Source organism: Citrus sinensis, chromosome 2 (genome assembly GCF_022201045.2).
Source record: "Citrus sinensis cultivar Valencia sweet orange chromosome 2, DVS_A1.0, whole genome shotgun sequence".
NCBI classification, from domain to species: domain Eukaryota; kingdom Viridiplantae; phylum Streptophyta; class Magnoliopsida; order Sapindales; family Rutaceae; genus Citrus; species Citrus sinensis.
In genome coordinates this window covers 2557105-2580165 of record NC_068557.1, presented here as the reverse complement: position 1 = coordinate 2580165, position 23061 = coordinate 2557105, and the positions used below count along the sequence as shown (strand labels likewise).

The 23061-nt window shown below is 33.0% G+C and overlaps 4 protein-coding genes across 5 annotated transcripts; 1 reads left to right on the top strand and 3 right to left on the bottom strand.

Moving 5' to 3' along the window:
• Positions 1–2494: 2494 nt before the first annotated feature.
• LOC102615268 (UPF0481 protein At3g47200) lies at positions 2495–4717 on the bottom strand. Its single transcript, XM_025095563.2, has 2 exons — positions 4677–4717; positions 2495–3938 (listed from the first exon to the last, which is right to left on the bottom strand). The coding sequence occupies exon 2, from the start codon at positions 3922–3924 to the stop codon at positions 2629–2631; it is 1296 nt and encodes a 431-aa protein (XP_024951331.1). The 5' UTR covers positions 3925–3938; positions 4677–4717; the 3' UTR covers positions 2495–2628.
• Positions 4718–7420: 2703 nt separating this feature from the next.
• Positions 7421–9122, bottom strand: LOC102615549 (UPF0481 protein At3g47200). Of its 2 annotated transcripts, XM_006467132.4 has the most exons (3): positions 9020–9122; positions 8636–8854; positions 7421–7804 (listed from the first exon to the last, which is right to left on the bottom strand). In XM_006467132.4, exons 2-3 carry the CDS (start codon positions 8836–8838, stop codon positions 7591–7593), a joined length of 417 nt encoding a protein of 138 aa, XP_006467195.1. In that variant the 5' UTR covers positions 8839–8854; positions 9020–9122; the 3' UTR covers positions 7421–7590. The 2 variants fall into 2 exon arrangements, with proteins under 2 accessions (XP_006467195.1, XP_006467194.1); XM_006467131.4 differs by having other exon boundaries at positions 7421–8854.
• Positions 9123–12344: 3222 nt separating this feature from the next.
• On the bottom strand, positions 12345–13652 carry LOC107174939 (UPF0481 protein At3g47200-like). The gene has a single exon (XM_015526211.1). The coding sequence runs from the start codon at positions 13650–13652 to the stop codon at positions 12345–12347; it is 1308 nt and encodes a 435-aa protein (XP_015381697.1).
• Positions 13653–18512: 4860 nt separating this feature from the next.
• LOC107177992 (uncharacterized) lies at positions 18513–19199 on the top strand. The gene has a single exon (XM_015532593.1). It carries the CDS (start codon positions 18513–18515, stop codon positions 19197–19199), a length of 687 nt encoding a protein of 228 aa, XP_015388079.1.
• Positions 19200–23061: the final 3862 nt, after the last annotated feature.

Here is a 23061-nt window from a genome sequence, read left to right as displayed (position 1 = left end):
GTGATTTCCAAATTGGAACAGCGCCATATATATGTGTGTGTGTGCTCATTCTCAAGTGTGGGTGCCTTTTTTTTTTTTTAATCTATACACGCTACTAAGCCGTGTGGCTTAATATCGTTCCTTTTTAATGCACAATAAAGCTTGCGGTTTGATAACATTAAATTTGGCTCTATTATACTGCGCGAATCGAAAGTATGTTTGCATGAAAAAAAAATGAGGATACTCGCACTAGAGAAGGACTATATAACAAGTTATAAAATAGTCCTATCTCCTAAGGGATGCATTAGAGGTACTACATTCAATTAATATATGTATGCTATATATACATTTATTTTAAAAAATCACTATGTAATTGATAGTTCTATTTAATTGAATTGCACATGCTATACATTTATTAATTGAGTATAATATTTTTAATGTAGTTTAGAATTTCTCATTAAGGGACATTAGATGAACTTGTTTTTGCACAACAGAGGCGTAGATGCATGGCAATGTCCGTGTTCTCCTTCATCCCAATTTTCTATTTGTTTCTCTTTAAACACTTATGGATAAAGATATAATACTCAGATCAGTTTGTGCTAAGCATTAAATAAACGATTAATATTTGAGTGATGTGCATTCACATCGTGAACACTCGAATCCTAGCCATTAATTCTAGTTTTTTTTTTTCAATTTTATGCAATTAATGTTTTCATTTACTTTGTTTGCTGCCAAACAGCAAACAATTAATTGATGGATAGTTCCGTGATGTTAGTGGATTCTTTGAGAAAGAAGTTCGGTGATTTTCATTAAATAAACAACCAAGTGATGCATCCTTATCCAAATGGTTTTATCTGCAGAGTTCCTCGGCCCAAACATTGCTTACATCCAAGTGATTACACTCCAAAAATGGTTTCAATTGGCCTACTTCATCATGGTAACGAAGAGTTCAGCGGCATGGAAGAGCATAGAATAAAGCACCTTCATTACTTTCTGCAACGAACTAATGTGAGAGTTGCAGATTTTCTTACATCAATAAAGATTAATTAAGCGAATTTGCGGAATTGTTTCGCAGAAACCCTAGAACTTAGCAGTGATGAATTTGTGACAATGATTTTACTAGATGCTGTCTTTCTCATCGAGCTCTTTCTAAGAGGTTTTTACCCAGATTTCATAAAGTCATGGACGGTTGATCAATTGTCGGCTGACTTATGGCTGCTAGAAAATCAGCTTCCGGTATTCATCCTCAATGAATTGTTTGAACTAGCCAAAAGCAGCAACATATGGTGACTATTACGAGGGACTTTTCTCGATATCAAGTAGCCGTCGGTTCCAAAATAGTTGTCTTGTAATTCTCCCAGAAGCAGAACATTTTCTTGATTTGCTTAGAATCTGTTTTCAGCTACCCCCGTCCCATGCCCAAAGTGAATTCGGAGGTTTAAAATACCCGGTGAAAAGAAGTTCACCGATCTGGAGTCAAATTTAAGTTGGGTTCCACTTCACATCAGTTTTAATAAATGGATCCTTGAAATTTCATTTCTTATAGTAAATGATACCTTAGAGAGCTTTTATAGAAATGTTCTAGTTTTCGAGAGAGTATGCATGGCTATACCTGATGGTTTAATGACAACATTATCGTCTTGTACCCGCACCAGAAGAAGGGGAATTACTCATTCCAAATGAGTTATTGGACTGGGGAATCGTAAAAGATTGTCAAACGTTTCTCTCGACCTTATCAAAGAGTGTCTCCCGAATAAAAATTTCGGATATGTGATCTTGTTGAAGATCTACTGAGCTATTACAATGCCTTGGCACAAGTGGGAAGGAAAACTTGAAGCAAAATCATTTGAGCACTCCATGGGCTTGTTCTGTCATCGGATAGTAGTTAATGTAAGAATTTTCATTATGTGGCTCATATTGCGAGTCACTTGTTTGAATAAATGAATAGATAAATTCATATTAATAATCCATTTAGTTGTTTTGAGGATAGGGGAAGGGTTTATTAATCACTTTCATAATGGAATTGATAAGAATTTTTAATTTCACTTCTTTGATGGAAGGAAGTGTAAAGTCTTTTAGGTTATGAATTATTACTATATAAAGGGTCCCTACTTGCTAAGAACTTGATTTTCATCACAAGAGAATGGCTATAAAATGGAATAGGTTAGAAGACACCTCTATGAAATTTAGTAAATGTAGAGAACAACTTTTGAACAACATGACTGAAGGTACGATCCTATCTTAACTAATTATTTTGCAAGTTAACTAATTAATTTCCACTATTTTCTGCTCGTATAGTTTTCAGTAGTGATTTCGCTTGTATTGTTTGTACTGGTGCTTCTGTTTCATATAGCCCAATCACAGGATGTATAACAAATCATTCATTCAATGGTTCTGAATAAAAATTCCAATAAAATTAATGATAGTGGGATGAATTTCTAATCCTTAGAATAAATTAATGATTCAATTTTAATAAAATAATTTTGAGAATATTATTGGATAGATATAATGAAAATCAAACTATAATTACCGGTGATAGAGTAATTATTGAAAAACAAACTTAGCACAACTACATAACGAATCTCTCTTATTCTGTGATTGATGTACACCAGCAGAAAAACACATAATTTGAAAGCTCTAGAAATCAATCTATAATGCGATGATAGAACAAATTGTTTGTGTCACGGTGAGTAGGAGCAGAATAACAGCTGCAATGACAGAGATAGATGCCCATGGAGTGTTGAAATAATTTTGCTTCAAATTTGCCTTCCACCTGTGCGTTGGTAATTTGCAATAGGCCTGTATAACTTTAACGAGATCGGCATACAGGAAATCAGGACTCTTGAGACAATCTTTGATAAGGCTACGGAAAACAGTCGATAACTTTTCACTATCCCCCAGCCCAATAATTCCATTTTGAATGAGTAAATCGGCATCTCTTGGTGTCACCAGAAAGTAACTCATGATTATGACATAGTCATTAAAATATTTAACCGGATAAACATGCATATTCTCGAAAATTAGAAGATTTCTGTAGAAACGCTCTGTGCGATCAAACAAACGGAAAAACGGAATTTCCAGAGTCCCTTTGTAGAATTTGATGTCAAGTAGATTTTTGTATGACCGTGGTTTAAACTCGACGCCAACTCGATGAAGTTCCTTCGCACCAGGCATGTTTTGGTAATTGAATTCACTTTGGGCGACTGACGGGGGAGGCTGAAGAGAGTGAAGACAGAGAATAATCAGATCAAGAAAGTGTTTAGCTTTGGAAAATTGGACTCCTATCAAATCCTCAGTAACTATTTTAAGAGGGATATGAGCGGAGAACCATGAATGGGCAACAATCATGAGGGAAATTCCCTCATAAATGTCACCGTTATAGGTTGCTGTTTTGGCTAGATCAAGCAACTCACTGAGAATGAATAATGGAAGCTGATTTTCCTCCAAGTACAGGTCAGCTTGTATTTGTAAACCCAGGAAACCCAACCCCGATTCAGTAAATAAAGGATCGTCATCAATTATCAAAGTAGGCCCATAAGATCTCATAAAGAACTCAATGATAAAGACAGAATCCAACAAAATCATGGTAACGAACTCGTCACTCCCAAGATGAATGGTTTCTGCATAACAATTCCGCAATTTTGCTTCCTTTTCCTTTATAAATGCGACGAAACGCGTCATGCTTACCTCAGTTCGCTGGAGAAAGTGACGCAGGTATCTTAGCTTATGCTCTTCCATGGCTTGTAACTCTGGGTTACCATGATGAAGCGGCCCTATTGAAATTATCATTGGAGTGTAATCACTTGGATGGTCACACCGCATGCTCTGAGGAACTCTATAGATGCAAATCGATTCGGAAGAGGGACAACGCATGGTCTTGAAATTCCCACTCAAAGATTCTGCTAACTTCTCCACATCAACGGATGCATGGTCCTTGCTTTCCATATTTCGGTTGCTTGCTGCAGTGAGAAGAATATGTGAACCCAGTCAACTCCAATGCGACGTAAAAGGAAATAACTGAAACTGTATAACTAGTTAACTACAAAATTATCAAGTTCCAAGCAGCTTTATATGACAGGTCAGCCGAATGCAAATTTTAAAGGAAGTAGGAGGAAAAAAAAAGTTATTTTCCCGTCCCTCGTCGTTTTAAAAAAAATATAATGAAAAAAAAAAATTGTTTGAAACTATTGAGGCAGTGGCATAGTAGTCTCTTTATCAAGATTCTCTAACACAAGCTAATAGAAAACTAGTTGGGTATTATTAACTGATAACTTGGGTAGTTTAAAGAAAGTGTTGATACTCCTAGAAGTTTGTTGATATTACAAAAAATATTAAACCGAAGCGATCTTTAACTAACAAACAGAGTAATCAGGATGCATCTATCTAGAGTGATCTCAAGTTGAAGAACAAGAAACTTACAATTGCCACAAAAATATATAAATAAATAAATAATTGATAAAAACAACGTTTCAATGGACCGGATATATGTACTTAATTACCAACACAGTAACTCCGGTCAAGTGTATACGCTATTTTTATCTGAGTTTAATCTATATGTCATCCTTTGTAAATTTAACAATAATGGACTGAAAAAGACCCACGTGAACAATACCCCGCGTTGGCAAAGATGCTACAACTCGGTAGAATAATAACTATCATGAGAAGTGAAGATGAAAAGAGGAAATTTGTATACATACCGTAGATAGAAAGCCTCCAGCCTCAGAAATTGTTCTTCCGCACACAGATTAACTCGATTTTATAGACATCCGGAACTGATAAAATATTAATTCCTTGCTTCAGGACATAACATTTCTCTTGTTTTGAATCTCTTTGGGTACAATATTCAAGTGGCTGCTTTAGTTGATTCCCTCAAATGATAAAATACAAGTAAATGCCGGAAGATGTGTTTTGAGAATAAAGCATTGAATATTCTTAAACTCCATCTTAAGTCTATGTACAACTTAGAGCTGGTTCGTTTCGCTTTATATTGCTACAAAAAATATAAAGCTTTAATATCATCTGTCTATTATTCTTGTTTAAGTTCAACTCTTTAAGTTCAAAAAATATAAAGCTTTAATATCGTCTTTCTATTATTCTTGTTTAAGTTCAACTCTTTACTAATCCAGTCGAGATCATCAATTTTAGTTTAAGAAAGATTGATACAAATTGGCAATGGTGATTAATTCAGTTATAGTTAGATGGTGTTTTTTTTTTCTCTCCTTAAATTATTTTAGTCAATAATGATATACTTACTATAGTTAGTACTACAATTAGTACATCATTACTATGGGACTTAGTATTACAGTTAGTACATCAGTAATATGGGACAAAGAATTTTACTAAAAGACAAAAAGAATTTCATTATACTACAAACTTTTTTTTTAAAAAAAAATCTCTCATAAATTTAGTACTAATTGTTGTATATACATTATTATTGGATTTTATTTAGAACTCAAACTCTTTTCTCTACAATGGAAAAACTCAAACTCATTTGTCTTATTTGGAGTCATTCTTAAACTAACTTATAAGGAGAGTGAGTCTAAGCGTTTATCAATCCACAGGTAAGTTTTAATTAACTTTATGATGCGTGATGAAATTAGAGTCATCATCGTCATGCATACTCAGGTTTATTTTTTAAATGAAATCTCCATACTCATACATAGGGTGGGCAAAAAAGTTCGGGCCCTCACACATGAGGGTTTGGACATGAGCTAAAAAAATATAAAAAAAAAAAGGTTCGGACCAAGTTCAGGCCCAAAATTTTTAAAAAATAAATTTATAAATTAAAATAATATAATTAAAATTGAAAAGTAATATAAAAATTAAAAAAACTTAAATTCTTAATTTATAAATTAATGATGATTCAAAAAAACTAAAATTATGATACTAAATTCTCTCTTATACATTGATTAAAAAAAAGTGTTTGAATTAAAAAATCCAGCACTAAAAAAAAAAAAATTTCTAAGCTTTTATTTGCTTTATTTATTATTTACTTTAAATTATTCATTTTCTTTAATTTATTTATTATTATAACAACTTCTTAATCATTCATTCATTTCAAATTTACAATAATTAAAAATAAATAAAGTCCAAGCCCCTTTTTTTACCATCCCTACTCATACTTACTCAAGTTGCTTGGCCCATTAGACCTCTTTTTCAAAGAGGTCTTGATTGGTGTTCATAATTTTGCCACGAATGATACACGAGAAATCTTTTTATGGTGATTCTTCCTTCTAATGATTGATATATCTATGATTCTTTTCTCCTAGATGAAGCAGCAGGAAACAGATCCGTGGAACCTATAAAAAACAAATAGTTGTGGTGCGAAAGAGATATCACATTGAGTAGAACTATTGGCACCACCTCAATAGTCCTATTAAAACCCCGTTTTCATTTTTTTGTCCAACCGTACATGAAATTACATGTAAAGATGAAAAGACAAATAAAAATCTAATGAAAACCCTGTGGCCTGCACAATTCATTTTTTATACAACTTCTCTTCTCTACACCCCTTCAAAATATCGAGAAAAAGATTAAGTAATAAAGAGTTGATTATATATGTAAATTTAAGATTTCGAAATAGATTATAAAATGCAGTTTCTTATTTATTTATTGGGGGAATTGAAGGTGGTGTTTGAAGAGAGTTAAATTATTAAACGAGGTATATTTAGAGAAGAGGTTGCGAGAGAATTATTGACCGGTGCCAATAGCACCACTCTACCACATTGTTGACATGAGGCCCAATTTTCATGTGAATGACTACGTGAGGCCCAACTCTCATGTGAATAAAACCAAGACTAATTCCCATTAGTGTCACATAAGAATTAAATAATAGTTTAACCAAGATTAATTATGTGGTAACTTTCATGTGATTATCGGAGGATCGTTACATAACACCGACAGATGGCATGTGTTTATTACACTACAAAAGAAGACAAAGGCAGAAGAGGAGAACAAGATTGAGCCAAGCAAATTCAGTACGAAAGAAGCAAGGGAACCAAGCTAATTTCACGAGCCCTCAAGTCAGAATCGTGTATGGTGATTTAATTTAAGGCAGCTAACTAAAAGGAGGCAAAACAAATTTTTATTTTATTTTTTTATTTTGTGGATTCATAATGATTTTATACAACTAATGCTATACTAATTTGCACATGAATATTTGAATAAAATTATTTGTAACTCTATTATTATTTATATTCAATTAATTCTATCATTTATTCGAAGTGTGACATCATCATTCGAAAGCCACCAAAGGATAATATTGATGAAGGAAATTTCCTCGTCAATGTCACCGTAGGTTGTTGTTTTCCCGTACAAAACAAGTGTGTTTATTTAAAAGTTATTAAAAAAAAAATTGTTTTGCCTTGCTACTTCTCGTATCGATCATAATCAGGTTAAGTTCTTAATCGATCGAGTAAAATTTCACCTGAAAGTCATAGTCAACCAATCAGAAGAACATAATCACTCGCGCTCTTATTATTTTATTTAACATCGCTCCTGTCCTGTGAATCATTGAGCTATACAATACAAAAGCACTATTAGTACGAACAATAATACAGGTGAAATACTTCCGAAAACACACAATTTGAAAATAGTGGAAATTACATTAACCTACAATCCGATCACAGAACAAGCTGTTTGTATCAAAGTGAGTACAAGAAGAATGACAGCTCCAGCGACAGAGATAGAAGCCCATGGAGTGTTGAAATAATTTTGCCTCAAATTTGCCTTCCAACTGTGCCAAGGCGATTTGCAATAGCTCTGTAGATCTTCAACGAGGTTGGTGTATCCGAAACGTGTACCCATCGGACACTCTTTGATAAGGCTGAGAAAAAAATTTGACAATCTTTCACTATTACCCAGTCCAACAATTCCATTTTGAATGAGTAATTTCCCATCTTCTGGAGTGTGTGCAAGATAACTCATGATTATAATGTAGTCATTCAAATATCGGGTATAGCCGTGCATTCTCTCGAAAGCTAGAACATTTCTGTAAAATTTTTCCGTATTATCATATATTGTAACAAATGGAATTTTGACAATTCCTTTATCAAATGTGATGTCAAATGGATTTTTGCTAGTCCCCACATTAAATTTGACTCCAGTCTGGTGCAGCTCCATTGCACCAGGCATTTTTTGACCTCTGAATCCAATTTGGGCAGGGGACTGGGGTGGCTGAAGGCAGAGTCTTGGCAAATCAAGAAAATGTTTTGCTTCTGAAAATTTAGTGTCTAACAAATCCTTATCTATTGGGAGATTGGGAAATCCAGATCTCCAGAACCAACGGCTAATTCTGAATAAGGAAAGTCCCTCGTAATAGTCACCATAGGTTGCTGTTTTGGCTAGATCAAACAATTCATTGAGGATGAATAATGGAAGTTGATTTTCTAGCAGCCACAGGTCACCTATTAATTGATCAATCAGCCTTGGTTTTCCATAAATACGGTCGTCACTAGTTATAAAATCACGGAGAAAACCTCTCAGAAAGAACTCTAAGAGAAAGATAGCATCCACAAAAATCATTGTTGCAAAGTCATCGCTGTTAAATGCAATGGTTTCTGCATAACAGTTGCGCAATTCCGCTTCCTTAACCTTTATGAATGTAAGAAAATATTCAATGCTCACATTAGTTCGTTGAAGAAAGCATCGTAAGTACCTCAGCTTATGCTCTTCCATGGCTTTTAACTCTTCATTGCCGTGATGAAGTGGGCCAATTGACACCATTTTTGGAGTGTAATCATTTGGATGCAAACACCGCCAGCCCTGAGGAACTCTGTAGATACAACACCCATTGGATAAGGGATGCAAGGTCTCGAACTTGCTTCTCACAGAATCTGCCAACATCTTTATATCATCCATCTTCTAGTATCGCTTGCTGCAGACAGTGGCGACAAAAAAGTGAGACCAGAAAAATTAAGAAAACGGCATCAAAACAAAAACGCAGCATAAAAGCTGAAGCTATGTTTGACTAGCTGACAACAGAGTAATAATCAAAGTGCATCTCCTGAGTGATCTCAAGTTGAAGAACACAGAAACTTACAATGATCCCGTCGATAGCCTGTAACAAGGATTCGCGAAGAAACCAATTGATATAAGAAACGTGCGAAAGAAACTGGATACCTGTATTATTGATATAATGGACCCAGAAAGGGCGACTTGAAGAAGTCGCCATTGACTTGTACTATAGAAAGTCTTTTTTTATTTTTTAACTTTACTTTTTTATTTAAAAAGATACCGCATAATTTTGCAGCCTCATCTCACAATTAATAAATGAGTAATGGGAAGAGCTCTCGGGTTTGATCCCCACTAAACACACCATTTGGGAGAGGTAAAGAGTCTTAACTGTGACTACATCCCGAATCTGAATTAGTCGGGACCCAATGCGGCCATCGGAAATCGAATGGTTTAAACCAAAAAAAAAAAATGAGTAATGATACAAGTATAAATTTTTTTATAAATTTATTTTATATAAATTGATAGGGTATTAATTCATTAGTTGAATAAAAATATAAATTAATAAAAATAAATCATGTAGGTTAAGTGATATTTAATTTAACTAATAAATTAATATCATATCAATTTATACAAAATAAATTTATATAAAAATTTATGATTGTATCATTATTCTTTAATAAATATACGGGCTCTTCATGTCTTCATTCAAACCAAAGCGGGCCCACAGCTAATTTGGGTGGATTTCCACCACCAAAAAAATTCCCATGTGAAATTAATGGGCTGACAACGGATATTCGATAGAGTATTAATATTTGATCTTCGTTAACCTTTCTTTTGTATTAACTCCACTAATTTTTAAAATTATCTTTAATAAAAAAATAAAAAAAATTATAAAAATATCATTTTTCCTCTCCATATGCACTTCTCTTTATGGCATCACCGTAGTCACCACCACTTATCTTCATCAGAACAAGTTCATCCTCATCATCCCACCACTCTTCTAAAAACGAAAAATAAATTTTGAAAATACCCATAAAAAAATCCCAAATTCATCTTTAGTATTTAGAGTTTGCATTCAATTTATTTCTTGCAACAGTAATTATGGGGTTTCTTGTTGGCCTGCCATTTGTGCGTTTCTTACTTCTTATACGAGTGAGTTTGTAATTAAAATACACTTCGCCACCAGATGACTAGAAGTGCAACAAATGAGGAAGAGCAAACTGTGGTAATTATGCAACGACTGATGGAATGTGAACGCTGGTATAACACTCGTGGGGTTAATCTCTGAACAATTAGACCGATTAAAAGAATTATAAAAAAAAAGATTATTTTAGAAATAAGTGGGGTAAATTATAAAATTGGGGCTGAAGGATTATTTTAGCAAATATAGCTGTTGTTTTGTATTGTCAGTCGAATGAAATGGAATTATTGGTAATACTCATTCAAAAAAATTTAATTTTTTTTAACTAAACGCTCCTAATCGAACTCGTTGGATCTACCCCAAGATGTACTTAATTAATTTTTCTTATTATAGGTATCTAGTCTGAACGAGTACCCATAATTAAAAATCATTGTTTTTATCTATTTATGTACTTAATTAATTTTTCTTGTTATGGGTATCCACTCCGAACGAGTACCCATAATAAACAGGCATTATTTTTATTTATTTATTTTATTAGATCACATGATGAAGTGTTATAAAGATTGAACCTAACATTGGATTACACGGCTCTTCTAACTTCTCACTAAACGAATTTTCTAACTTCTTGCTACTATCCACATTCAAATTGCTTACTGCAGTAGTAAAAAAACTAATGAAATTCTCTTTAGCAAACAAAAGAGGGATTAAAATGCATATCCGGACTGATTAAAGAAAAAAAGAATAATAAATCAGAATCACACAATATTAGCAAGAATTAGTAAACTTACAATTGCAGCGTTGGTGCTTGCTAGGTTGTACAATCAGAAATACACTTACATGGGATGGGTATATTACATTATCCATGCGCTCATTCAATAAAATTTTGACATGTATATATTTTTCTTTTTTGAATTCTCTAATCATAATAAAGTGTTAAAAAAAAAGTTATTTGAAAAGCATATATATATATAGAGGGACCGCCTAAATTACAGTAACTTAACGGCGGTAAAATTTCATCCAGCTCTCTATGTTCTATGTTATATATATATATATATATATATATATATATTGAACGGTCGGTCATATTGAAACAGTTCCATATGCACGTTTTTCTCGTGCCACTAATCATTGATGAACGAACCAAATCAATCAATACGTAGATTGCGTATCAATTTTCGGTGGATTTCCACCACACAAAAAAAGTGCGCACCCAAAAACATGCATTCAATGGACTGAACATTGACTTCGACAAGTCTTCTTTTTTTTTTTTTAAGACGGGCTTTCTTATTATTATTATTATTGATCTTCGAGGAGTGCTAGCCACAGTCGCTAGCAACACTCTCTGCGTCAGTGGCTGGTCTCCTTCTGCCACGTATCTATTTTATGCTTTTTCACACATCAGCTGATTTAAAAAAAAAAGGTGCCCTTCAAATTAAAATTTATTACAAATTTACCATACCCTTCTACACAGATGTTCTCTTTTGTCGATTCCACTTGACTTTAATAAAGGGATCCTTGAAATTTCTTTTCTTATAGTATATTATACCACGGGAGCTTTTATAGAAATATTCTAGTTTTCGAGAGTACGCATGGCTGTACCTGTTATTTTAATGACTATATTATGATCATGAGTTATGTTGTGCCCCCTCCAGAAGATGGGGAATTACCCATTCAGAATGAATTATTGGAGTGGGGAATGATGGAAGATTGTGAAATGTTTCTCTCAACAGTATCAAAGAGTGTCTCCTGAATGTAAATTTCGGATATGGTGATCTTGTTGAAGATAAACTGAGCTAGTACAATGCCTTGGCACGATTGGAAGGCAAACTTGAAGCAAAATTATTTCAGCACTCCATGGACTTGTTCTATCAGTGGAAATAGGTTAACTAATTAATTTTCACTATTTTCTGTTCGTATATTTTTCGGAAGGATTTCGCTTGTATAGCTTGTAATAGCGCTTCTGTTTTGTGTCGCTCAATCACAGGATGTATAATAATTCATTCAATGGTCCTGTATAAAAGTTCCAATAAAATTAATGATAGCGGGATGAATTCGAGTCCTTAGATTGAATTAATGATTCAGGTTTAATAAAATAATTTTGAAAATATTATCGGATAGCTATAACGAAAATCAAACTATAATTACCAGTGATAGAGTAATTATTGAAAATCAAACTTAACACAACACAACTACATAATGAATCTCTCTTATTCTGTGATTGATGTACACCAGCAGAAAAACACATAATTGGAAAGCTCTAGAAAATAATCTATAATGCGATGATAGAACAAATTGTTTGTGTGACGGTGAGTAGGAGGAGAATAACAGCTGCAATGACAGAGATAGATGCCCATGGAGTGTTGAAATAATTTTGCTTCAAATTTGTCTTCCAACTCTGCCATGGTGATTTGCAATAGGCCTGTAGAGCTCTCGCGACATCGACATATTGGAAATCATGCCCACCCTTGACACAATCTTTGCTAAGGCTATGGAAAACAGTTGACAATTTTTCACTATCCCCTAGACCAATAATTTCATTTTGAATGAGTAGATCCGCATCTTTTGGTGTCACCAGAAAGTAAGTCATGGTTATGACATAGTCATTAAAATATTTGGTCGGATAATCATGCATAGTCTCGAAAACTAGAAGATTTCTGTAGAAACGCTCTGTGGAATCAAACAAACTGAAAATCGGAATTTCCAGAGTCCCTTTATCGAATTTGATGTCAAGTAGATTTTTGTTTGGTCCTGATTTAAACTTGACGCCAGCTCGATCAAGTTCCTTTGCACCAGGTATGTTGCGGTAAGGGAATTCACTTTGGGCGGGTGAGTGGGGTGGCTGAAGAGAGTGAAGACAGAGTATAATCAGATCAAGAAAGTGTTTAGCTTCGTAAAAGTGGACTGCTATAAAATTCTCAGCATCTATTGCTAGAAGATTGCTATCACGGGAGAGCCATGAACGGGTAAGAGTCCTAAGGGAAATTCCCTCATAAATGTCATCATCGTGGGTTGTTGTTTTCGCTAGATCAAACAACTCACTGAGAATGGATAATGGTAACTGATTTTCTAGGAGGTAAATGTCATATCGCATTCCAATACCCAGGACACTCAACTCTGGTGATTTCTTGAATAAGATATCATCATCAGTTACAAAAGTAGGAAGACGAGTTGCTCTAAGAAAGAACTCAATAAGAAAGACAGCATCCACTAAAATCATCGTTATGAACTCATCGCTTTCAAGATCAATGGTGTCTGCATAACAATTGCGCAACTCCGTCTCCTTTTTCTTTATAAATTCAAGGAACTGTGCCATGCTTACCTTAGTTCGTTGAAGAAAGTGATGCAAGTATCTTAGCTTATGCTCTTCCATTGCTTGTAACTCTGGGTTACCATGATGAAGCGGGCCGATTGAAACAAGTTGCGGAGTGTAATCAATTGGATGGAAACACCGCCTGGTCTGAGGAACTCTGTAGATGCAGCGCGCTTCGGATGAGGGATAACGCAAGGTCTTGAGTTTCCCACTCAAAGAATCTGCTAACTTCTCCATATCAATCGATGCATACGCGCTTTTATCCATATTTTCTATCACTTGCTGCATTATTAACAAAATAACAATGAGAATTATCGCAAGTTGTAGAACAAGAGACTTCCAGTTTCCCTGTCAGTAGCTTATGCCCTGCAGTTATGAACAAATCCAATAATTGACTCAAAAAGGCCCTCGCATGAACATTGACGCGGTCTAACAGACAAAGACTTTCTTTTTTACTTTTTCTTTTTTCATTTTTTTCCCTAACTTTACACAAATTCCAAGACTCTAGGCTCTGCTCCGTAGCTTGCACTGCATATGGATACTCATTCATGTTTGGTGTGGAATATTATATTGTTATTGTCAACCACTTTTTTTTTTTTAATTACATATTGTCTGCCACTTTCTAAATTGGACTTATTCCAATATTTCACTGCTTTTCTAATGCCTAAGTCTAATGATAAGCGATAGCCGAATAACCCACAGGTAATTGCAATCAAAGAATTAATTATTGGATAAAAAGTTGCCATAGCTACAGGTGCTTTTAATTGGATTCAAATTCTCTGCTCATTTTATCTTTTACTTGTTAATTGAATTTGCTTGTTTTTTCTTTTACTTGATTTTTATAATGACATTGCCTAGAATATTATTCTTCGTCTCTTTTGTTTTATTTTTTTTTTTGTCTCTCTTTTCCCTGTTCAATATATTCAAAATGTGGCCCTGCCACAACTTGGAAAATGTTCAACGCTGCCTCACTGTCATTGCATTTTTTAAATCTATTTTGTTTCTAAAGTGATTGAACGTGAGAGCAACGTAGTAAAAATTAAATGAATACATGATTGAATGTTTTTATTTTTTTTAATGTCTCTGAAGTCTTGCTTAATGCTAAAAATGAAACAAGTTGTTTTTTTTTTTAAATATAAAAAAATGAAACAAGTTGCTTTCTTGGAAAATTGAATAATTTTGTTTCCCCTCTCAATTATTCAAGCAAACAACAAGTTGGCAACTAGATCACCGAATAGGCCAAAAATCAGCTAAAAATCAGCCATCATCCCGGACAAGTCAACCTACACAGGAAGAAATACAAAGAAAGGATAAAAATGAAAGATGTAAAAAGTTATATCATAACGAGAGATCTTAAAATATCTTTACTGTACATCCACTTAATTAATAGTTATATTTAATTCAAATATACATGTCATATATGTATTAAATAGGTGTAGTATAACAATCAATAGCAACTGCAATAATTTGCAGCAACTTCATCTCAAAGACATAACAATCAATCATAATGATTGTACAATACTAAGATTAATACAATACTAAGATTTTTTAATTATTTTGTGATTGGGGTACAAAGAATAGAAAAAGCAGCAATACATGCAAATGAAATTAATCCTTCTAAAAGTACATAATTTGAAAACTGTATAAATTAATCTACGATGCGATGAGAGAGGAAAGTGTTTGTACGATGGTGCGTATTAGGAGAATAACAACTGCAATTTCAAAAATAGATACCCATGTAATTAATGTTTTTTTATTAGGAGTTGCCTAAGTTACAGTTCATGTAACTTACAGCCAACTCCTCTTACTTGTTTTTCAATGCATTTTCTCTCTCTTCTGGACACATAGCTATCAATTATTGGATGTGTATGTTACATTAAATGTAAGATAACAAGATCTTTTTTATTAATAGAGATATGTCTACTCATTGAAATCAACGGTATATATTTTTTACGTTATTGATACTATAAAAAAATTATAGCATCTCAGAGGATGGTCTTTTTTATTTAAAAAGATATCGTGTAACTTTAGAGCCTTGTCTTTCAATTAATATATGGGCCCGCCCTTTATGTCTCGATTCAAACAATGGTGGGCCTACAATTAATTTGGATGGATTTTCATTTTTTCACGGCACAAAAAAAAAAAGTCCCTTGTGAAGCCGATGGACCTACCATTGATATTCAATATAGTAATATGCTGTAAAAAAAATAAAAATTACAGCATTATAGAGGATCTTTCTTTTTTATTTAAAAAGATATCATGTAAATTTATAGCCTTGTTTCTAAATTAATATAGAAAAAGGAATATTTACATTTTAAAATTTAGAGAAATGGTCACCAACACTTTTAAATTTTAAAAAAAAGACACTAAGATTCCTTTTAGACCATAATATCTTTTACCTAGTTCTAGTATCTTAAAAAAATTGTCTCTAATGTTTATAATAAATAAAAATATAACATTAAAATAAATGTAATGATATATATATTTTAAAATAATGTTAGTATGATCGTGTGATCCGAGCGTGATTAACGGCTGTCATTGATCCCAAGGTTGCTGAGGCTGTAGAGGATCGTTCTCAGCTGGATTTCCCAGGCTGGGGGGGTCACACGGTTGTCTGACAGACTCCCATTACCTCTTTTTTTGCAGATTCTGATTATGAAATTTTTTTCTGCCCTAGATTTTCTTCCGTGGCTGCTATGCTGTGGCAATTCTAGCAAAGATACAACTAAATATGCTGCATTTGGAGAAGCAAAGTTATGTAAAAAGAACGTTAACAAAGAATATCTTGGAATCAAAACTCGAAAAATGAAAATGATAACACGTGTAAGTATTTTGACACCGTCTAAACTCTGAAGTGATTTCAGAAAATGGAAAGCAGCATGTGATGACTATCTTTCTCTTGAGAAAAGCAGTGAAGTCGGTTAAGTTCATCAACGAATTATCTAACTCGGAGTTGTATTGCGAATAATTGTTTCTATTCTAACAAAGAAGTACGAAGTGCAGATCCTTCTGTCGTCAATTGTCAAGGGTATTAAACCTAATGAATAAAACTGGAAAAATCACAAAAATTCAAAGAAAGTGGATGGCAAGGAGGAGTAATTTTCAATTTTCAATATATGGATTCCTGTATGTCTCGACTCAAATGATGGTGAGCCCACAGTTAATTTGGATTAATTTTCAATTTTTCACCGCACGAAAAAAGTCTCCAGTGAAACTGATGGACTTGCCAATTGCTGTTGATATTCAAAAAAATTTCCTGTGATCCTCTTTATATGTTTCATTAACCTCACTTTTGCATTAACTCCATTAATTTTTAAAATTATCCTTAATAAGCATTCTGCCCACTCTCTGTTCACGTGGTTCATTTGAATACTTTTTTTAAGAATTTTGAACAACAAAATAAAAGAATCAAATCTCAGAAACCAGATAAAGCTTCGAATCTTTGAATAGCCATCCCTCTGCTAACCAAAAAGAAGCTAGCTATGCCCCCCGTCGGGATAGGATAAGAAGACAGGGCGGAAGGTTAAAGAAAGCCCTTCGCGTAAATTACTTTGAATGGGTACGGAGTGTAAATTGGTTTGAATGAGTCTGGATCGCTTGGAGTTCTTTCTTGCCAAGAGGAAAAGCGTGTACAGATTTCCTCCCCTCCCCAACCAAGGGCTTTTTTGGCGTGGAATATAATCCCAAAGCACTACAAAGAGTCAAATAATGTGATGCAAAGCCAGAAAATTTCTTTTCAACCAATCCACTTCGGCTGACCTCTAGTGGGGTCATGTTGCTTTTTATGAGACTGTTTGACCTTTTGCGAGTGTCCACCCTGGCTTACCTCCTTCTACGGACCTATCTACACTCTCTCAAGGATTTCTCAGAGAATAGATTACCAGACCCAGAAGTCAACTTTCCCGTATGAGTATTCGGCGCAAATCCATATGGAAAGGTCCGACAGATTGGTTGAAATAAAGATCGGGCTATTCAGGATCGGCTAAATTAAAAAATAATTATGAAAATATTTTTTTTCTTTCACATGCACTCCTCTCTCTAGTATGACCGTAATCACCGCCATTTTTCTTCATCACAACAAGTTCATCCTCATTATCACACCACTCTTTTAAAAACAAAAAGAAAATCTTGAAAATGCTGATAAAAATTCCAAAATTCGTCTTCAATATTTAGAGTTTGCATTCTATTTGCTTAGTAAAACTAGAATTTGTTTACATTACTCAAATTCATGGCTTCCAAAGCCCAACTAGCTTTCATTTTGCTTTTGATTATTTTGTTTAAATTGATATGTTTAGATGTTTTGCATTCAGACGGAAGTTTTTCTTTTTTGCATCAGTAATTATGGGGTTTCTCATTGGCTTGCCAATGGTGCACTTGTTGCTTCTCATACAAGGGAGTTTGCAATCAAAATCGCCACCAGAACTATAAGTGCAGCAAATGGAAAACTGTGATAATCAAAGACTCAGGAAAAGCGAGCATTGATATAACTTTGTGAGGTTAATCTTTGAACAATTTAACCAATTAAAAGAATTATAAAAAAGGATAATCTTGAAAATAAGTGGGGTAAATTAAAAAAAGAAGGATGGAAGAGATAAATTTAGGGGGTCAAGTATCACTACTCTATTTGATATTGAGTATCAATTAGTTTTTCTTTTTAATTTTTTATTATTAGAGTAACGATATTTAACCTCCTTCATTCATCCCATCAGCCCCTGTTTCTCAATCAACTCCATTGAAAAATTTAAAATAATTATTATCTCTCAACTCCAACATATCCTTGAATCACAATTAAGCTTGATCCTCCATGAGGTCGCTGTAGTGCGCTTGTTGCTGGTACAGCCGTACCCATCGTGATTTAGGGAAGACTTTAGTGCCCAATAATACAAAATTTGTGAAGAACGGTGGAATTAGGAATTTGCAGATTTTCAGAACTTTGTTTCTTTTCCCTAAACTTTTTCTCTATAAGCCTGAAACTATGAAGAATTTTCTGATAAGGTCAGTCGATGAGTTGGGTTGATAACAAAATCTCAGATGCACTTAAAAAGTTCACAACAAAAATCAATTTTAAGTGCATCTAGCAAGCATAATAGTGAACTACAATCAGTTCGAATACATGAAATCGCTAACATGATTGCTATTGATGAAGTTGAGACTGGTAAAGTAGCAAACCAGATTGGAACTTTGCAGAAAGCATGTGATACTTGTTGGGGTTATGATTTTCATTCTGTTTGTAGTTTAATAAAGATGTTTAAGGCAACTTGTGAAGCTCTTCAAAGCATTGTCAAGAAAGGATCCAATTATTCTCAACGAGGTGATGTTGATTCAGCTTATAATATTATTACATCTTTTGATTTTGTGTTTATCTTGCATGTAGTGAAGGAGATTCTAGGAATTACAGATATTCTTTGTCAAGCTTTACAACAGAAGTTTCAAGATATTTTAAATGCTATGCACCATGTGTCGACAACAAGAGCTTTTATTCTAAAAATGAGAGAAGACGGTTGGGATTCTTTTCTTGAAACTACAAAATCATTTTGTGAAAAGTATGAAATTGATGTACCTGATATGAGTGGTCTTTACATAATGGGTCTTGGTTGTTCTTGTCATCAAGAGGACCAAATCACAATTGAGCATCATTATCAGAGTGATTTATTTACTGCTACAATTGACTCTCATTTGCAAGAGTTAAATAGTAGATTCAATGAGAAAACAATGGAATTGATTACTCTTAGCTCAGTTTTAGACCCAAAAGATGGTTTTAGATCATTTAATATTGATGATATATACAAACTTACAGAAAAATTTTATCCCTAGGATTTCACGGAGCAAGAGAGAATTATTTTGAAATATTAGTTGTAGCATTATGAGCTAGATGTGCCTCATCACATCTAAATTATCTGAAATATTTCAAGGACTAGTGGAAACAAGAAAATCACATTATTATCATCTAATTGACAGATTGATTCGTCTTATATTGACACTTTCAGTTTCCACAACAACTACAGAAAGAGCATTTTCAACTATGAAGATTGTTAAAACAAGCGTTCGTAACAAGATGAGAGATAGATTTCTTGTGAACTATTTGGTTGTTCACATCAAAAAAGAAATTGCAGGAACCTTTAGTACAAAATCTATTGTACTTGATTTTTGTTCCATGAAAGAATGCAAAGCTCAAGTTTAGGAGATTTTATAATTTTGTTTGTTCACTTGCCTGTATGTTTTGAAACAAAATGTGAACTTTGATTAAAGTACTTTATTTTTTATTATATTAATAATTGCTTATTTGCATTAAAAATTTTATTCATTTTTTTAAAAAAAATTCTTTGACCCCTCCAGCCAAAATTGGCTTATTCCGCCCCTGATTGTTGCTGATTTGACTTCACATGTGATTCACTTCTCTTTAAAGTTTTTTTTTAAAAAATAAGTTAATATGGTAAAAAAAAAAAAGTCTCTCTTGTGATATATTGATGCAATACATATTTTTTGCATCTCTCAATTTCTTACGTGAAAGCAAACGAACTAATTTGAATCGAATTTTGATTTTGATTTGTCATGTATAGTTTATAAGAATGTACTAATAAAGTTTAATTATTTTTATATGCTGATCAAATAACTAGCAACTTTCTAAAAAGTTAGTACACTAACATCAAATCATCACAGAATCTGTTTTTGAAAAACTTTTTGAGGACAGAATATATCAGTCGACAATAGTTAAAAATTAAATACATTTCCTTATTTTAAAAATGAAGATATATTTTGTTAAGAAATTAATCTTATAATAAAAGAGCTCGTAAATCAAAAGCTTTTATTATTAATAAATAAGTACTATGAATACCTTGATTTATAGTTGTATTATTTTAAACTAATACCAATTCATTAACTTTATCTCCTTTTCATATTACAATGATAAGTTTGACTAGTGGCATCCCTCCAAATACAACTTTAAACCCCTTTTCTTTATTTACCCATTAAAATGTTTATAAATAATATAAAATTTGTTTAACACTTCCATCAATGACAAAGATGATCTTACTAAAACTTGTTCCTCACGACTCCAATTATTATCCCATTTCAATAAGAATTTTTTTCCTCATATTGCTAGGCATTTTTATCTTCCATGATATCAAGCAATTCAAGATGATATTAGAGGTTTTAACATTCAAAAAGCCTCCTATCCGAAAAGAGGGGGAAAAGAAAAACGTTCAAGAAGCTCAAGCTTCTGTCGTTTTCGAGAATGTCTCATCCATCACTAATGCTATTAAAAATATATAGGACATTCCTTTAAATGACAATCCTATGCATGCAATTGCCTTTGTGAAATATGGTATGTGGAGACGAAGGAATTGCAAGCAACGCAAAATTCAAATATTGGCCAACAGGGGTTATTGATCGCCCATGCCAAGAAGTAGATGCAAGGCCCTATTGATCACCTAGGAAATATTTTATTACCCAGGAATTTAACCATATGCATTGTCGTTTGTCTATCTATTTTAGATATCATGTCTACTAATTTGTGGTTTTCTTGTTTCATTTTGAATTTTACATGAGCTTTGTGCATTAGATATATGAATACGTTTGGAACAACTAAGTTTTCGATTATTTTTTTTTAAATGATATGTTATTGTAAAAGTCTTGCACTCCATTAGTGAGAATAAAATACAGATTTTAATGCATTAGAAACTATGCATTTTTGTCTGTTAATCTATTAAAATCTATATTTTTTGTTTGTAAAAGGAAAATTGTTTGCATGTGTTTAATTTCAGGGTTTAAGTATATTTTTATCGTTACATATAATTTTGATAAAGATTAAAATTATAAAATAGTTAAAGGGGTTTAAAGGATTTTAGAGGGACACCAATAGTCGAACTTGTAAATGGTAAAATGATGGATATATCACAAATTGCCACGTCCAAAAAGGCTGTGGTATGGGTTGAAGTCACGAGCTTGTGTTTTATGACTTCTTCTTAGTAGGAGTTGCGTCAAGGGTGAAGCTTTTAACACCCCACAAAAGTCCTTATAACACCTATTTTGAATTTAATTAATTTTAAAATACCCCAGATCAGCTTATAAAATACAAATTCATATATTGAAATTAACTACTTTAAATAAGACTTTACCCAAAAAGAAAATATCTTTTAAGTTTTTTTTTTATAAAACCAAACAAATCTTAAAATCTAAATTATTTACTCACCATCACACAAACCGTTTGTTCAATCATTGCATTGTAGATTAATTTCTATTATTTTCAAAAAAAATTTCACTTGTATTTCTGGTTTTCCTGCTTTGTGTATCTTATTAATCATAGAATAAGAGGGATTGATTCATCAGTTGTACAGATTCCAAACACAACTCAACCCAACCCGAATTTGTTCTAAATCCAGCCCAACACATTCAGTTTGGAATGGATTCAGTTATTGAGTTTTTGTTGCACACCCCAAGTTTCTGCTAGGATTTACATATATCATATGCCCAGTGACTCGGGGTACCTGATTCTTTTGGTTAATAAGGTTCCCCGGCTCTATACTTGCAATCCGGTTCCAGGTTCCCTTGTACCATATAGAAATTGACTGTTGAGAGAAAATAATTTTTCCTCTCTCTAAACGCCATTCGACTTTTAAATTGTGTGACTTGACTTAAATGAATACAATAATTTAGCTGATTTTGGCCTATTCGATGATCCAGTTGCTAACGTGTTGCTTGCTGAATAAATGAAAGGGGAAACAAGATTATTCAATTTTCCAAGAAAGTAACTTGTTTCATTTGTAGCACTAAGAAAGACTTGGGAGAAGTCAAGCTCATTAAAAACCCCTCAACGTTTACTGAGAAAGACTTCGGAGGGGGAAACAAGATTATTCAATTTTCCAAGAAAGCAACTTGTTTCATTTGTAGTACTAAGAAAGGGAGAAGTCAAGCTCATTAAAAACCCCCCAACGTTTACTAAGAAAGACTTCGGTGGAGTCAAGCTCATTAAAAACCCCCAACGTTTAGAGAAAAGACACAAAATTTTCTAATATTTAAAAAAAAAATTTCAGAACCCCATCTTTTAACAAGAACTTTTTTTTAACAAAAATTATAATTTTAACATATAATTACTGTTATACCTTTTAGGATATTAAAAAATAATTGGTCATTGTCCAATTTGTTCCTATATTATTAATAAAATTACGAATATACCCTCATTGCCCAATTCCTTTATTTAATTTTTTGTCAAATTTTCTCTTCAAGCCAAATAAATTTAATCCATTACTCAAGAATAAAAATAAATAAAATTGGTTATTAATGCCATAAGAATAACAATTCTCCATATATCAATCATAAATATAGTGAGGAGAAGAGAGCCAAGGGAATTGTTATTGATTTTTATTGTTATACTAATTCTTATGACATTAATAACCAATTTTATTTATTTTTATTCTTGAGTAATGGATTAAATTGTTTTGGCTTGAAGAGAAAATTGGACAAAAAATTAAATAGAGGAATTGGGCAATGAGGGTATATTTGTAATTTTATTAATAATATAGGAACAAATTGGACAGTGACCAATTATTTTTTAATATCCTAGAAGGGTATAACAGTAATTATATGTTAAAATTATAATTTTTGTTAAAAAAACAGTTCCCGTTAAAAGATGGGGTTCTGAATGTCTTTTTTAAAATATTAGGGTATTTGTGTCCCT